Here is a 16749-nt window from a genome sequence, read left to right as displayed (position 1 = left end):
ATTAATACAGTTTACTGGGACAACTGTTTGATGATGGGTTTAATTGTCTGTTGGGGTTATGGCGAGGCCAGGTTAGGATTAGGATAATCTCACTTTAGCAAATCCTATGTTCTGATATAAAACACCAAATACGATTATCCCTGTTATGGAGAAGCATTCTTAATGTAACAAGATGTACTGTACTATAAATGAGAAAGGAGCTGCAAACCATGAGCAGAGGTACCCCATGTGCTCCTCTGCCCTGTTGGATGACAGGTTGCCAGATCTGGCTCCATTCCCTGCACCGTCTGTGGTGTTTGGTGGCGTTGCTGAGGGCCTCTAGCGCTGCCAGGCCACCTCAAGCCTTTCCAGGTGCCTTTGTGAAACACAGATCAAAGGGACGACAGTAGCAGGGGAGGAGGAGAAGGGCTGGACGCGCTCCAAGTGGCCACTGACTCGGAGAAACTGGTGCTATGGGGGAATTAGACAGAAAGGGAGGACAATGCTCTAATGGGAGAAAGAGTTGTTGCTCACTTTTAGATTCAAAGAGGGATACTTTCACTTTTTGACAACCGTGGAGAGACCAAGAGTCCAGGACATAAATCTGCATCCCCACCTACTTTTTAGAGGGATCAGTTTCAACTTATCTCTCTCTCCTCCCTGTTAAAAATGCTGCTCTTCAGTCTTCAGTGCGCCATGCTTTTCTGTCTGAAAGGGGGCCCCAAACAATCTGATTAGGTTGTCTCCCATTTGCAGGCAAATGCTAACAAGCAAACACACACTCACTCACACACACACACACACACACACATACACATTCTTTGTTGAGACACTGAAGCCAATAGGAAGCGATCATAAGACTTGCTGACCCACGAGCTCCCACTGAGATCCCTCTGATGACGATGATGTAGCAGCACAGCTTTTGATTTCGGTCATTATGCAGTGTTTGTGTGTTTGTCTTTCTGAACATCCCTGTGTGACTCTATGTTTCACGCACACACACAACACTGCCAGTATCAAAGGCAGTGGTGACCCACTTTTAGACAAGTTTTCTGTTTCATACGGACTTGATCCAGAGGCTTGTTAGTCTGGGCGTGTGGCATATTTTCCATCTTTGCATCTGACCCCGCAGGACCCCACAAGTAGCATAAGGGGATGAAGTTATTGAATGGCTTTCCGATAAATATATTCTTGATAAACTGTGTCCCTTTGAAGCTGTCCCATCACCGGTAAAGCAGATTAGATTGGGTTTGCTTTATTACTTTCTGTCATTGATATACTCCTTTCTTGATCTGTCCTCCCTTCCATCCTCATTTCCCCATCTCCCCTCCTTTTATCCTCCCTCCTTCTTCTCTCCCCTCTTTTCATGCCTCCTCTCTCCTCTCTGTAACTACTGTTGCTTCTGCCAATTCATTCCCTCTTCCCCTCGCTACTGTACTTTCTTTTCATCTTTTTCCTCCTCTGTACCTTTCATTCCACATTTTCTGTGTAACACTTTTTCCCTCTGTATTTTTCTGACCTCGCTCTCTTTCTGTGCGTTCCTTCCCTCCATCTTTTCCTCTCCAGCGTTTGGCCAACTCCAAAGCCCACACGTCGCGCTTCATCAGTGCCAACCTTCCCTGCAACAAGTTCAAGAATCGGCTGGTCAACATCATGCCCTATGAGACCACGCGCGTCTGCCTGCAGCCAATCAGAGGCCTAGAAGGATCTGACTACATCAATGCCAGCTTCATTGATGGATACAGGTAGGAGGAGGGGTGAAATGATGGGAAACATGCGGGCAGGTGAGGTGAGGTGACGCCATTACTGTCTCTTCTATCACCAGGAAACTTTAAATGTTTATCTTGGAGAAGTTAAACTTTAAAATAAATTGGTGCTGAGAGGGTAGAGTTGATGAGGGAAGCGGGGAGGTGATTTAAGTACAATAGTACGATGTCTAATTCTAACAGCAAATGTAGCCGTGTTCCTTTTTTGCCTTTGCGATCTCCAAGGTGAAATCACACAGCCTTCAAGAATCTGTCAAGTACCAGCAGGGACTTTTTAAGTGGTGCTGCAGAAATTTGAATCTGTGGTGTTTAAAATGATTGATTAATTATACAAGCCAACATAAACGGTTTTAATAAGGGATTTCTGTGTACAGGCAACAGAAGGCCTACATTGCAACACAGGGCCCTCTGGCAGAAACTACAGAGGACTTCTGGAGAATGCTGTGGGAGAACAACTCCACCATTGTAGTCATGTTGACCAAACTGAGAGAGATGGGACGGGTAGGTCATGAACACACACGGACACAAACTTCTGATTTATGCCATTGCTTAATTGATGGAAGGTGTCAGACAGCCAAAGGAAAATGAAATGAAAAATAAATCATGGTCAAAATGGGTTTGTCTACAGGAAAAGTGTCACCAGTACTGGCCAGCGGAACGCTCTGCCAGGTACCAGTACTTTGTGGTTGATCCCATGGCAGAGTACAACATGCCCCAGTACATTCTTCGAGAGTTCAAGGTCACAGATGCCAGGGTAAGACCTACCGTGGATTGATTACGGTTCCTAACAAACATAGTAATTGCCACACTGCGTTTGCAAAGTGAGTTGGGTATATATAACTATTCGTACACTTGACACCATGATAATAATGTCCCATCACAGTTAAAGGTGCTGTGTTAAACAGTTGCCAGTAACCTGAAGCATCTGTAGTAAATATTAAACTTTCCATACCAGCCCCACTGACTCAGTACATTACAGATCCTCTATTTTACATATATAGAGACACCACTTCCTCAGCTGCCTCAAAAGACCAGGATGCAGTGCAGTACCAAATCATGCTTTGATTTTCACAATTGCACTTGTGACCCACCCTTCACTGGAGTGTGGGACATGTAGGAGATTAAAGAAAAGCAGGTCACATAAACACAAAAACATCTTTTTTTTCTCAGCAGTCCCTAAAATGGCTTTGATATCATCATTTTCCTTTGTAGTTAGATGTGTTTCCACACAAAACAAGATATCATGATGACTTAATGTTGAAAGTAATTTCATTCAAATATTCGCAAGAGCTCGCAAAAGTGACTTTTCTTGCCCTCAACTGTTTCTAACATACTCTACAGTAGCGTAGTTGTGTTTTTACCTCAGGATTTCTTTTTTTGGTCCAATGGGGTCGATCAGGTTGAAGCAGCAGCAGCAGCAGAAATCAAACTGCTTCCTTTCTTTGCCGAACAGGCTGACATATCCAGTGATTTCCCAGGCGGGGTGGCAGGTACTCAGCAGCCATCCTGTTTGTATTACAAAAAATTAATACATTATATCTCCACACACATGCACATACACACCAACTCACACAATCCACAGTGAGGAAATCAAATATAAATGCTGTTTAAGCTTGTATGCAACCACCCCACACATACATACACACTAACATATTAACACGCACTCTTAAGCATAAGCATTTTCTATTGTGATCTGAGCCATGTGAGTATTTTCACCTGCTTGATTATATTTTTTGGAATATACACTTCTTTTTTTTATACGTAACCCTGTGCAGTGTGCAAAATATCTCTCCGAACGGGGACACACACAAACACACACATACTCACTACCACACAAATGTGTACATAGGCTCGCTTTCATTTAGCACATTTGATCCACACCCATGCAAACACACGCCACATGTATGTTTGAATGTATGTTTTAACCTGTGAACACTCGTGCACACATGCATACATTTTGCCCAGCGCACTGGTCAGTGTGCTTGAAGGCATGATAAAGGAGGGTTGGGTCAGTGTAAAATGTTAAGAAGCAGTGTATGTGAAGCTGTGTGTGTAGCTTTTTAACTCCATATTACTGACAGAGGATGCATGTGAGAGCGTGTAAACTGGATATTACCGCACATACCATAGATTACGCAGATACATGCGTGTTTATGCATTTGTATGCGTGTGCGCGCATGTGTGTTCGCGTGAACATCGCATGCCTCTGTGCAGTAATAGCATAGGCTCCACGCCTCAACACTCACATCTAGCGAGCCAGTCACGTATTTAATCACACAATTTGACACGCCGCGTGGGCCCTCAGGTTGTGTGTTAAATTTTCCTCTCTTTTTTTCTGTCCCGTCTTTTTTTTTTTCCCGCCGTGCTTGGTTTATTGTGTTGTTGTCTTTGCCCCTCTTTCACTTTTAATCCCCCTGCTGAGGGAAAATGTTTTTGAGATGAAAAACAAAGGCTACGAAAGAAAGAAAACATGCAGTGCGTCATTAAACAGGGGAGGAGACATGGGATGCTGTACAAAGAGAGACGGTGCATGGGGCTTAACTTATTAGAATCCAAATCACTGTGTGTCAAGTACAATCAATGTACATGAATACATCTTGGCTGCATCAGTGCAGTAACATATCGACAGCTAAGAGAGCAACACAGTGCATGCTGGCATATGGGACAACAGGACTTCACATTCAGAGCACAAGGATTCAATAGACAGATTATGTATATCCTGACATACAATAGCTGCATATGTCGTATATTCACTATACTCGACTGCTGCATTTAGCATGCTAGCAGCAGAGGGGGAGGTTTAGCTTGTGGCAAAAATCAAAATGAATGAATGAATTTGAAAGCACAGCTACCATGGCAACACCTATGATGACTACAGAGGTACTTTATTATGAACTCAGTGTGATGTATGTCATTTTTGACACAGAGCAACAAAACATTGCTAGCTTTGCGGGGTCATGTAATCATAGTTTTTCTGGTCACTGCCAAATTAAATGACTATGTAAAGTTGTTTGTACTGTTTCCTGCATGCAGCATGCTGACATGATGTGTGCTTGCTGGACTGGATGATACCTCAAAACCAGGGAAAATTGACTGTTAGCTATTTTTATCCAGAAGCTAGTGTGGGCTATCATTAGTCCCCAGTTGTATGATGTATTCTTTAGAAGAGCTCTTACATTCGCTTGATGCATCTACATCAGGAGACAAATATAACTTCTGTAATCCACATGTATACAGTTCTTGCTTTTATGAGCTTTCGAGCATTGGAGGCAGTGGAGGCAGTCACCAGCAGTCACACACAAGGACTTTCTAAGGTTGTGGCCAATTACATACATACTGATTGTTACCTTTCTATTTCTACTTACCAATTCACTGGCTCTGTGCATAAATGTAATTTATGTCAGTGCACAAAATTTTCTACTGGGGCAAAATATTTCTGCTTCTTAGCAAATTGTTTCACAAATATTATCAGAGCTGATAATATGTCTCTCAGTGTAAATTCACATTCCTGTAAATTAGATAATTTAGACAAATTTACTCTAAACCTAATTTAAGAGTCTATAAATCTACAACAGAAGGGAGGAATACCTAGATCCCACTGGACTCACCATCTGAGGTTTAATCAAATTGTGCCTTTGCCGTGCGACCAAATGGGACCAGAATGTGTGAAGATGACACATCATGTCTAAACTGAGGTCTGCTGCATGGAGAAGTGAGAAACAACTGGAGGAAAGAACACCTGGTGGTCTTAATTGCTGGTGGCATCAAGCAGGCAGCGCATCTCAAGATGCAAAACTGCTTCGCTTTGCTCACTTTCCTCAGCAATGTATTCTCTCTGAGACAGCTTGAAAAGAACTTTCTTTACAAGGACATGACACAAAAGAGTTGACTGTGCATTATCAGACTTGATAATCCACTCCACAGCAGATCGCTTCACTGTTTGTGGAATAAATGGCATTTTTTTTGTTTGCAATGGAAGCAAGTGCACCACTGAAACAAGGTTATAACAATCAATGTAAGATTGAGTTTTTAAAATTGACATTTTGTCTAGTAGACTTGTCAGTGTGTCAGGGTTTTTCAGTTTTTCACTTTTTTTTGTTTTGTTTTGTTTGCAATTTTCACCATCCAATCCCACCTCCTCTCCTTTAGTCCTCCACCCTCGCTTCTTACCTCCTTCGCTCCACTCATCCATCAGGTCGCTGTATTGATCGCATGGCAGGATTATCCTATTCAACATGGTGTCTGGGAGAAGACGCTTGTCATGGCAGATACACTATTGATTAGCTTTAACTAGGACCTACTCGTTGCAGCACACACAGGAACTAGGCAAAGGAGAAAATAGAGACAGTTGGTCTGAGGTAAAGGACGGGAGAGGGAGAGGAGAGGACATGCCGTCCCTCTGTGGTCAGGTGTGTGTGTCTTTGTACATTTGTGCATCCTTATTTCTATTGTGGAGGGAAAACACATCAACAAACACTGTTTCATTTGATTGTTGAAATTTGGATTATGTTCTTAGAAGGAGCCAAAGGGTGTGGGTTGGTTGGACGGGTGGGTGGGCGGGATTTAACCCCAATGTGTGACTGTAATGACGCTTTACTGTGCATCAAAGGTATCCACTAAGAAAACATGAGTAAAGATCCTCTCTGACCTGTTCTTTCCAGACAGCCACTGACTCTCGCTCTTTACGTCCACCTTCTCCCCTCTCTTCTCTATGATCTCCACCATCTGTCCTCACTTTATTCTCACTGTATTTGCAGGATGGCCAGTCCAGGACAGTAAGGCAGTTCCAGTTCACTGATTGGCCGGAGCAAGGCGTGCCCAAATCCGGGGAGGGATTCATTGATTTCATTGGCCAGGTGCATAAAACCAAGGAGCAGTTTGGACAGGATGGACCGATCTCTGTCCACTGCAGGTAGGGGTCTCACTGTCATATCTTCTCTACTGTACAGCATCCAAGACCTAAAATATATGAAATTATGTTAACACAACATTAACAAGTTGCTTATTAGCATGCATGTTAGTAGCATTTTGACTCTTTATCAGTCATTATAAAGCACTTATTCATGCTTTATTCTGAATTACCATATTCTACAAGTACTAACCCATTAACTAAGAGCTTTTGCTCAATAACCTCATAATTAACACTTATTGATAGTATTGATAATAACCAATAATAACCCAACCCCCCCCAAAAAATTGCTGTTATAATAAAGGTTTTCTTTAAAAGAGTGTGATATGCTCTATTTCCAGGCACAGCGGCATGTTCGATACGCTTTCCTTCCTGAAAGAGATATAAGGCTTTAAGCATCTAGACAAGATTAATTCACTTCTTAAGGTGGTTATTGTTTTGCAGCACAGCACCTCCTGCGGTGCAGCTCTAACAGCATCATCAGATACGATCCCTCCTCTCCTTTTTGCCACCGCAGTACTCTACCTCCGCTCCTCCACAGGCCCATCTCCTCCATAATTGATAAGGCTGAGATGCGGCTTGGCATTTGCAAAGAGGAGGCACATGAAATGATACAGCCATTCTTTTTGGTTTTTATGATAGCTCTGTGATGCATTTTTCATCACCTCGAGTGTAGCTTCCAAGGTAACCTTCATCATTAACTTGACATGCCGGACTCCTGTAGAAACCGATATTTGGCAGTGGTCACTAAGACCGTAGATTATTCTCATTCATCCATAGACTTTGAGTGGGATCTGAATGAGTTGTTAGCTTTTGTTGCTGGACAATGGATGTCTTTGATAGCCTGTTTTTTTATGCTCTGCAAGTCCAGTAAAGAAGAAAAGAAATGTCAAGAAATTCCTTTAACAAAGACACACACCTGTATGAGATCCACTGTAGATGGTCTTTCATCACTTTGATTGGCATTCATTTAAAGGCTTCAGAATACAACTGAATGCGACAGCGTTAACAGACAAAGGTGTTAACACACTGAATAATTTCCTGGCTGTCTCATGAACATGAGTTACTTTTGAAGCAGAGTAGGTGTCACATTTTCTCCACATTTCTATCACACAGGCGCCATGACATCATCAAACATAACATCACCCCCCGCGTTTTAAAAAGCAATGATGTCACCAGCCATCAAATGGGCCCCAGGGAGTTGTAAGAGGTGTCAGGGAAGCTCCAATAAGACAGAGTTATTCCTCCCCTCTGTGAGGCCATTATTGGAGAGGGAGGGCGCCGTCTTAAGCTGGCAAAGAGGCACACGGCCTATTAAACTGAACGGCAAAAGTCACATGACTGTGTTATATTCAGCGCAATGCACAGTTTAAGCGTCCTTGACACATCTCCATGAACTCGGTTTGATTTTTGCAAGTAGCTTAAGAGAATTAACACATAAGGTGTGCAGTCTGCAGTGTTGTAAGTCATTAAAAGAGGAAATGAAAACATCAGAATGTTGCACTGTTAATTGTGCACTTCAGTTACCTGCCGTCCTTTTAAATAGTAAATAGTTAATGGTGTCATTTTGTCTAAAGGCAGATATCTAATTTGCAAAGTTTCTCATGAGTAGTGATGTAAAAAAAAAGATGGTTTCTTTGTCTGTCACTACCTCCTGCTCCTCCCTATCATCCTCCTCCTCCCCTCCCTCCCTCCCTCCCTCCCTCCCTCCAGGCTTTTCATCTCCGAGTGGAGAGCTTATGCCTTCCTTTTCTCTTACTCTTTCGTCTACTGTCACCGGCCTCCCTAGTCTGTCATCCCTTCTGTCTACTTCTTAATCCTCTCTCTCTCTTTCTCTCTTTTCCTCTCCATCCGTCCAGCCATTCTCCCAGCCCTCCTTTCTTCCACTCCCACCCTCTTTTCTTCTTCACTCCTCCTCTCCCCTCCTCAGCCACTATCTAATAGACCCACATGCTTTTTGTCATTAATTGCCTGATTACTTCCTGTGAATGGGGACACCAAATCCTCTCAGTCTGCAGCGGCTCGGCGAGCCTTCAGATTTGGAGAGTCGATCTTCCTGGAGAGAGAGAGAAGGAGAGGAGAGCTCCGAGTGAGTTTAAAAGTCCATGTGACAAGCTGTGACCAACTCCCAGGAAGAGGCTTTGGGGGGCTGAGAGACACTGCGGCGTGGGGGTTGGTAGTGGGTGGTCGTATGTTCCGCGTGATTACTGTAGGCCCAGTGACTTCTGTGTTCGATATCATTTAATTTATTGTCAAATGAAGTCATCTTTTGTCCAAAGTCTAGCTTTGTCCCCCAACAGGCACACACGCAGGCATACACACACACACACACACACACACACACACACACACACACACGCAAAGCAAAAGCGTCAGCTAACAGCCGTCGCTTTCACTCTTCACTCAACAAAATAGCATCGGAGGCTGGAAGAAGCCCAAATAAATCTGTTGTCATATCAATTATTGTTCCATTGGTGAAGTGGAAGTCATTTCACAGCAAAGCAGCTTAGAGAGGCAGCTCTCGAGTATTTCAGGATCCGACTTAAGACGCAGACTGTATTTCTGGAGAGCAGCAGGCAGACTTTTTCCACTGATGGGAGGGGCTTGATGAGACAAAACGCTTGGTCGTTTGTGTGCGTGATTTGAGCGTGTCCTTGAGGGCTCATTTCATGATCTACGAGGAAGTGCATGCTCATAAAAGTGGATTCATGGAGTTCTCATGTGAAGATTGCCTCCTGGCTGACATCAACGTTGCGTTGCTCTGCCACAGGATTTCTGGTGTTCGACTCTTTCAGGCAGTTAGAGCTGCAAACATGCAAAGTTGCCCAGTGCAGCTTTGCAACACGTTCCTGTTGTAGATATAGCATGCATTTTAGAGGAAATGTAGAATCTAAATGACTTAAAGATGACTGCTGTTTACCAGGTCTTTGTTCGACTCATACAGTCATAAGTAACACATGTAAGGGACTAGAGGACCTCAGGCAGAGAGGAGACCACAAAAAGACAAATAAAGACTCACCATTCAGTCACCGTGTGGGCAAGACTTATCTGTAACATCCTTATTATTCACTTTGTCCTTATGTGTTTCCAGTGCTGGCGTGGGCAGGACCGGAGTCTTCATCACCCTCAGCATCGTCCTGGAGCGAATGCGCTATGAAGGTGTGGTTGATATCTTCCAGACAGTGAAGATGCTCCGAACACAGAGGCCAGCCATGGTCCAGACTGAGGTCAGAGGTCACACAGAAAAACATAAAAAGCTTCCAGTTTTATTGCAAGTTAATTGACCTAAAATGACTTTAGTATAGCTGTCTTAATCTTTGTGTAATGTATGTTTGAAACACCAGCTATCTAATCTGTATTACTGTCTTGTGAGGATATAGTCTGTCTGTAATTTCTTTTAATTAGAACTTGTCTGGAATTGTTAATCTCTCATGCTCATAGCAAACTCTTAATGGTTAGATTTTTTTTTTTCTGATGTATTTTTTTCTGTGTGTCTTGCCTACAGGATGAGTACCAATTCTGCTATCACGCAGCTCTGGAGTATTTAGGAAGCTTTGATCACTATGCAACGTAAAAAGCCATCTCTTCCCCCCAGAATCCTGTCGCCCCCCTCAACAGTCTCCTGAGCCATAGAAACTTTGAAATTTGAAACGACAACAGCAGACGACAATAACACCATCATTAATTCAGACACACCCAACAGGATCCTATTGTAGATTTTTTTTTTTAGAAGACGACGGCCAACCAAGCAGTTTAGAATAATTCCAATTTGACCAAGAGACCCTTCATGAGGAAAATTGCCCATCATCTAGAAATGAAAATCCTCATCAGGAGAGGAACCAGACGCTGTGGCTCAAGCTGTGGGGCGGGAAACGATCAAAGTGTCAGACTGCTTACCTTACCTCAAGTGTTTCAATGTGGAGGACATTGTAAACATTCGTGGACATTTCTCAAAAATATCTTCGTGATACAATGGTAACAAGCAACAGATAATGAAGGAGAAGGCAACAGCAAAAATCAGTGAGAGGCAGATGGATGTAGCCAAGATGGGGTGACTGTCTTGTTTTTTTTGATATGCGTCAGCGTAGAAGGGAGTTCAAGTATTTCTATCGACACATTTTGAGAGTGATATCCAGAGAAGTGACCAAGTTGCGGTTGCCTGAGTGAACACAAATGGTTTTCCCCAAACTCTGGTAAGACAAAAGCATAAAAACAGAGGAAACGTAACTGGCAGGAGAACATCTGCCATCAAATAAAGCTTGAGTTTTTTACACTGTCCCGCCGACGATATGCATAATCTGTGTGGAAAAACACCATTAAAGTACACATCACATGTTCTCGAGCGCTAAGAGCTTAGAGAAGGCGCTGTCAGTGGTTGTCGGGGAAAGAAAGCAGCAGCACATATCTTAAGATCAGTTAATTCATCAATTATGAACTGCAAAATTAGTATCCCAAGCCAGGTAACCACAGTGATGTTGAAAAGTACCACAGGGTATTTCAAAAGTGCCCCAGGAGGCTCCGTCACCAGAGGAATGGGGGAAAACCTCGGCTGTTGCGAGGAGCCACGGCTGGGTCATCTTGCGGATGGTCGAGCTGGGAGAAATGGCAACCGTGTCCCATGATTTTTTACAATCACTCCTCTCTGTGGAACCATTGCATCGTGGGGCTTCGGCGTTAACATCCACCATTTTGAACAAGAGGTAAATGTGGTGGGCGAGAAGCTCTGGAACAAACGGAACAACCAAACAAGGATCCCCGCAAAGTTGGGGCTTTCTTTGTGTACAGTGACCAACGCTCATCATCGTTTCAAACTTTTTTGTCTTATGAGGAATTATCCGTTTTTTTTCTTCTTCTTTTTTTTTTGTTATTTTCTGTCGAAACCAAACATGCTGCTTATCTCGTGTATGCTGTACGTGTGACTCTTGAGGGAGAGGAAACTGACGAACAAAAGATGCCAGCTCTGCTAACCGCTCACGCCCAGGCGGGCATGACTGAAAGCGCATCCACGTGACAACATCGTCCACCGCTCTTTTCCACCTCTCCATTCACTTTTCCTGCCTCCTCTATAATCATCTATTTCATCGTGTAAGACACTCAAGAGTGGCAGAGACCTGCTGCAGTGACAAAGCTGTACGTTCATGTGGTTGAAAAATTGGCCTTTAGTTCCACTGTACGTGTGTTTGGTAACAGGCGGATAAACAAAGTGGTTGCTTTGATTTCTTTCCTCCGTTTCATAGATGATGTCTCTGTGGATGCCACAGCCAGACCAGGCAGCCATGTTGGATCTCGATGCCATGACGTGATGATGAAATTCTTTGGTACGAGTTACTTGCACATCCCTAAGAAAAAAAAGAAAAGAAACTTGAAACAAATACTCCAAAAACAACTGCAGGTTGGATTTGACACACTAATGTATATGTGTGTGATTAAAAGACAAACTAAAAAGAAAAAAAAAATCAAGCTTTTGAAGCCACCAGGTTATGATTTTGAGATCAGTCTTTTGGTAGAGTGTGTGGATTCTGTGAAGGTGGGTGTGCACAAAAACCAGAGCGATGGACAGAACTGTGTGTAATCTTTTCTTATTTCCAAAAAAGCCTTATTGTTATTGTAACATTATGAAAACATTAATGTTGTATTATGACGACTTATTTTACATTACATAGTTGACTTTTTATTTTCTTTTTGGTTTAGTTTTTTAACAGAGATGTTGTATCACATTTTTTTAAATATTAGCAGGAAAAGAGAAATGCTTATTTGTTCATATTACGTTTAAAGACATTCTATTTTTTCACTGTAGAAATGCTAAGTATAACATGTCTGTGTGTACGTGTGCATATATGTATTTATGTATATATATACTGCACACTCGCACATGCATATATATTTAAATGCAGAATATAAAGATATATTCAAACACTTAGTATTAATTCAGTTTTTCTCCTCATCATCTTTTTTTTTTTATACCAGCCAGCGCTCATGTTTGAAAATATGACTTTTTATTAGTTTCTTTTTGTTTGCGTGTTTGTTTTTTTAATCTTAGAGACCTTTGTGTGTTTGAGAAAAGCAGAAGTGGTGTCAGCGCTACACCTGAATCCTCTGCCTCCACTCACCAGTTAAACTTCTACCTCCGGGTAGACCCTGTGCCGATGAGGAGATGCCATTTTTAAACCTTGTTGAGATTCGTTATTATCATTAACTTGTAGGCATTAGTTTCTTTTGATTTTTTATTTTATTTTATTTTATTTTTTTGAGCAACTGTTGAATGATGAACTGGTCTACAAAATATCTAATCAATCAAAAAATTTCCTAATTAAACTTTTTTGTTATCTTTGTCAGCCAAACTTCATATACTGTACCTTGATCGATCATGTACAGACTATGACCCTCACAGTTTTCAAGAAAATAAGTTCTTTCTTTTTTTTTTACTTTATTTTCAGACATAATGTGGTCATTCATTTTGTTAGATATCCACTATGATCTAGAATATACCTGTAAATAAACAAATATATAGATTATATGTATTTGTATCATTTGACCCTCAAGATCTCATACTTTCAGTGGGACAGAATTACAAAGATCGAGGTTCTGCTCATATCCAACTTCCTGGTGTTTGTAAAGCCTGTTTTCTCTCCTTCTGAAATGTTCTTTCTCCAGCCCTGCTCCCTGCTTTTTAATTACCACTCGCTCTTTTTTCTTTCTTTTTTTTTCTGCCTTTAATTTCCCCTGCTAGCAGTTAAACTGGGAAACAAGCCAGCTCTTGTTCTCACACCTATAGCCTCAATGAGGGCATGAAATCAGCCTCAGTGATCTGCTGGTACAATTTAACTGAGGATGGGAAGGTAGTCCATTCTACCAAGCAACCATTTAATCTGGTAATCAACCTTCAATTCAGCGTCCTGTTACATCCTCATTCTCAGTGTGGACAGGAACTTTTTCCTGCCCTGGCATTAGCACGGTTTTACTCCAGATAAGATGGACTTTTCTCTTTCACATCATGGATCAACTAGAGGGGTTTTAAATTGATTCTATTTAAATAATTGGACCTCCAACATCGCCAACTCCAACCAAAAAAGGGAATGACAAAGGTGTAGATTCTTAATTTCTTTGCTTCTGTGAGAGACAATAGCACCCGAAGGTGTTTTTCATTCCTTAGAAGTTTCCCCAGAAGGTCCCCAGCAGTCCAGCTGCCTAAAATGCCAAGGTGTCCATGAACACGTCATTGGCTGATAGACACATGCAGCTACACTAAAGGCCACAAATAGTTCAGTTGCAACATGACATGTTGACTTATTTTCTCCCTATTGCATTTTAAGCGTTGTATAGAACCATACTCTGTGTTTCTGTTCAGCTGTGTTTCGTTGTGGGATGCAGAAAGAAATCAGGACTCAATGAAACAGAGCAGTGCGGTGCAACCAAGGGAACCGAGACAACCAAAAACTTGCTGCAAATTCGCATTTCCAGCACGTCATTTCTGATCAGTGGGGACCTTTGAGATGTTTCGTAATGAACTAAAATCGTCAGCTGAACTCTTTTGGAACTCGAAATGACTGGTAAAAGGGGCCCACGCCAAAAGTGAAACCGTGGAAGTCTTTGGAAGCTTGTGCAATGTGTAACTCTTTTGACTTCATGTAAAGATGCTAGACTTTTGAAAACAGCCGCCAAATTTACTGGAACGTGTTGCAGAATATTTCAGGGTGGGGGACTAACAAAAAAAAAAAAAACACTAACAAAAAATGACTTCAAAAAGAATAGAACATATACAGTACATACCAACAAAATGAAAAAGAACCCAAACTCAGCAAAATAGTTTTTCCTTTGTATGAGGGCCAAGAGCTATCACTTTCAAACTGTTACTTCTAACTGAAACAATAATTGGTTTAAAGCCACTGTGTATGTAGATATGTTGACTTTGTATTAAAGAAATGTTGTCTGAAAACCATTTTGCCTGTGATCTTTTCTGCTGAAGCAGTACGTTATGCGTGATTCTTCCAGATATCGCTCCTCATCTCCGATTGTCTGCCTACCTACAGCATATCCCTGTATATAACCTGCATTGAAAAATCTGTGCTTCAAGAGCTCACAGGACAAGTCATGAAGCTCACAGATGGTGCTCTTCTTTTGTTGATAGATGGCTTGATTAGCTCCCTCCTATATTTGTCCACCAGCCTCTTCACAAACATGTCCCGAAGTGGCTTTAAGCCCCTCTTCAAGCTTGGTAAATGCCATCCAGACATTGATATTGGAGCAGAGGTAAACCTTCTCCTGGTGGTATTTGCTATCCCATCTATCCGCGAGTGAGGCTCTTCAGGTGTCTGATAACCTCTAAGTAAAATATCAGCCAAAGGAAGAGAAATTTGGTACCTAACCTTACCCCAAAGCAGTTTGCTAACTGTGCCTTGACACATCAACAGGAGCTACAGGAGAAAGTGCATGACAGATGGATGTTGTTGTTTAGTCACACACAGATATTAAGTGTAAAAACAGCCGCCGCTTTTTCATACGTCAGCAGACTAATTTGCCTCATCTTCGTGGATCTACAGACAGCCGTGGAAATGCCGCCAACTACGGGCTTCAGGAACCTGAAAAGCAGTTTCTCGGACTTAAAATTCCAGTTGCTGTGGGTGGAAACACAGGCACAGTTTTTTTAAGAAGGTTTTCAACTTTTTTAGGAAAGCACACATGAAGTGATGGCCATTACTTTTTAGTCAAAACACACAACAACTGAGACAGCATTGAAAATGTATGAGAATACTTCATTATTGTAGTTTAAGACCAGGGTTTGCAGACTGTAAAAGCAGTCCCTTGTTCACCCCTTTTTCACTATAGTAGTGTTAGTGAGTATACGGGCTGTGAAATGAAGCAGTCACTCGTTAACCACTTTTTCAAGGTAATTACAGTGTACATATTGGGTTTGCAAGCTTTCATTTAAAGGACCAGAGTGTACGGTTTAGGGGGGTCTATTGGCAGAATACTGCAGAAATGGAATATTCATAAGTATGTTTTCATATAACTGGCTCTAAACGGCTCATTTCAGAGTTTTATGTAGTCACCGTAGGTTACCCAACATGCTTGAAATGGGAGGGATGGGGCACGGGGTATTCAGCTGGTTGATCTGCAACGCCTCACTGTGAGATGAAATCCCCCAGGTGTAAATTTGTTTGGGTTAATTTGGTTATTTCCTGTCCCTTTTCCGTTGTAGTAACTACCCAGCAGTTACATCATTGGTACCTGCTACAAAATAGCAAATAAAAGAGTCCAAAGAATCTAATGGTGGTTTGGTGAACCATCCCAGTATTTCAAGTCAAAAGCTGTCTCTCCTAAGACCTGACTGCTCATGCTCGTTTGATTCACACGTACACCAGCAGCAGATGATGTGCCAATGAGCTCTTGTCACCTGAAACAGCAATTTGTGAAAGCGTTCTGCTAAGTTGCAAGAGGATTGTCATTTATTAAAGGGTAATATGCGCAGAATGACACTCGGTTTCAAGGATGATGTTACTAATTGTCTGCTCAGAGAGCTGTGTTTCAGTCCATTCTTTTCTAATAGTGGCAAGCCAACAGACCGAGTGTGAGGGCAGGCGAGGAAGTGAATTAGGGCGGCGATTATGCAGTGATTCAGACAGCAGCTCATTAGGACCCAGCTAAGCAAGCAATCAACGAATCGATGTGACAGTGGACCCAAAAGCCACAGAAATTTGTAATAAATGGCAAAGCGATAAATTGGATTATCCACAGCCCCATGGCCAAGCTCTTTCTGTTGCAAATGACAAATCAATCCAATCACAGCACGAAAAAGCCAAAAGAACCAGGGAAGGGTGTTGCACCGGCCGCAGAGGTTATCTGTCTGAGATGTGCCTTGTTAAGGTTGTGGTTTTCCAGAGGTCATTTCTGTATGATATTCAGAGATCTAAAATATTCATGACAGACCATTAGGTGTTTATGACCATGTTTTATAATAAGAGATTTACCGACACTTGAACTCCAGCCAGAATAGTAAAGGTGTCAGAGGGGTGCCATACCACATGCCTACTGATTCACAGAGGAGAGAGCTCCTCCGCACTGAGATCTGGATGATGCAAATGAGCAGACGAGGAG

The 16749-nt window shown here is 42.2% G+C and overlaps 1 protein-coding gene across 9 annotated transcripts in view; it reads left to right on the top strand.

Moving 5' to 3' along the window:
* The window catches only part of ptprsa (protein tyrosine phosphatase receptor type Sa), a 232078-nt gene extending 217485 nt beyond the window's left edge, over positions 1 to 14593 (top strand). For all 9 annotated transcript variants that reach the window (XM_070960507.1, XM_070960506.1, XM_070960509.1 and 6 more), the window contains 6 exons: positions 1546 to 1724; positions 2120 to 2246; positions 2374 to 2499; positions 6503 to 6657; positions 9746 to 9881; positions 10160 to 14593. In XM_070960507.1, the coding sequence (XP_070816608.1) occupies positions 1546 to 1724; positions 2120 to 2246; positions 2374 to 2499; positions 6503 to 6657; positions 9746 to 9881; positions 10160 to 10228 (792 nt within the window). In that variant the 3' untranslated portion in view covers positions 10229 to 14593. The remainder of the gene's footprint in view (positions 1 to 1545; positions 1725 to 2119; positions 2247 to 2373; positions 2500 to 6502; positions 6658 to 9745; positions 9882 to 10159) is intronic.
* The last annotated feature ends 2156 nt before the right edge of the window (positions 14594 to 16749 follow it).

The sequence above is a fragment of the Chaetodon trifascialis genome, chromosome 4, assembly GCF_039877785.1.
Source record: "Chaetodon trifascialis isolate fChaTrf1 chromosome 4, fChaTrf1.hap1, whole genome shotgun sequence".
Taxonomy (NCBI): Eukaryota; Metazoa; Chordata; class Actinopteri; order Chaetodontiformes; family Chaetodontidae; genus Chaetodon; species Chaetodon trifascialis.
This window is presented reverse-complemented; position numbering and strand designations above follow the sequence as displayed.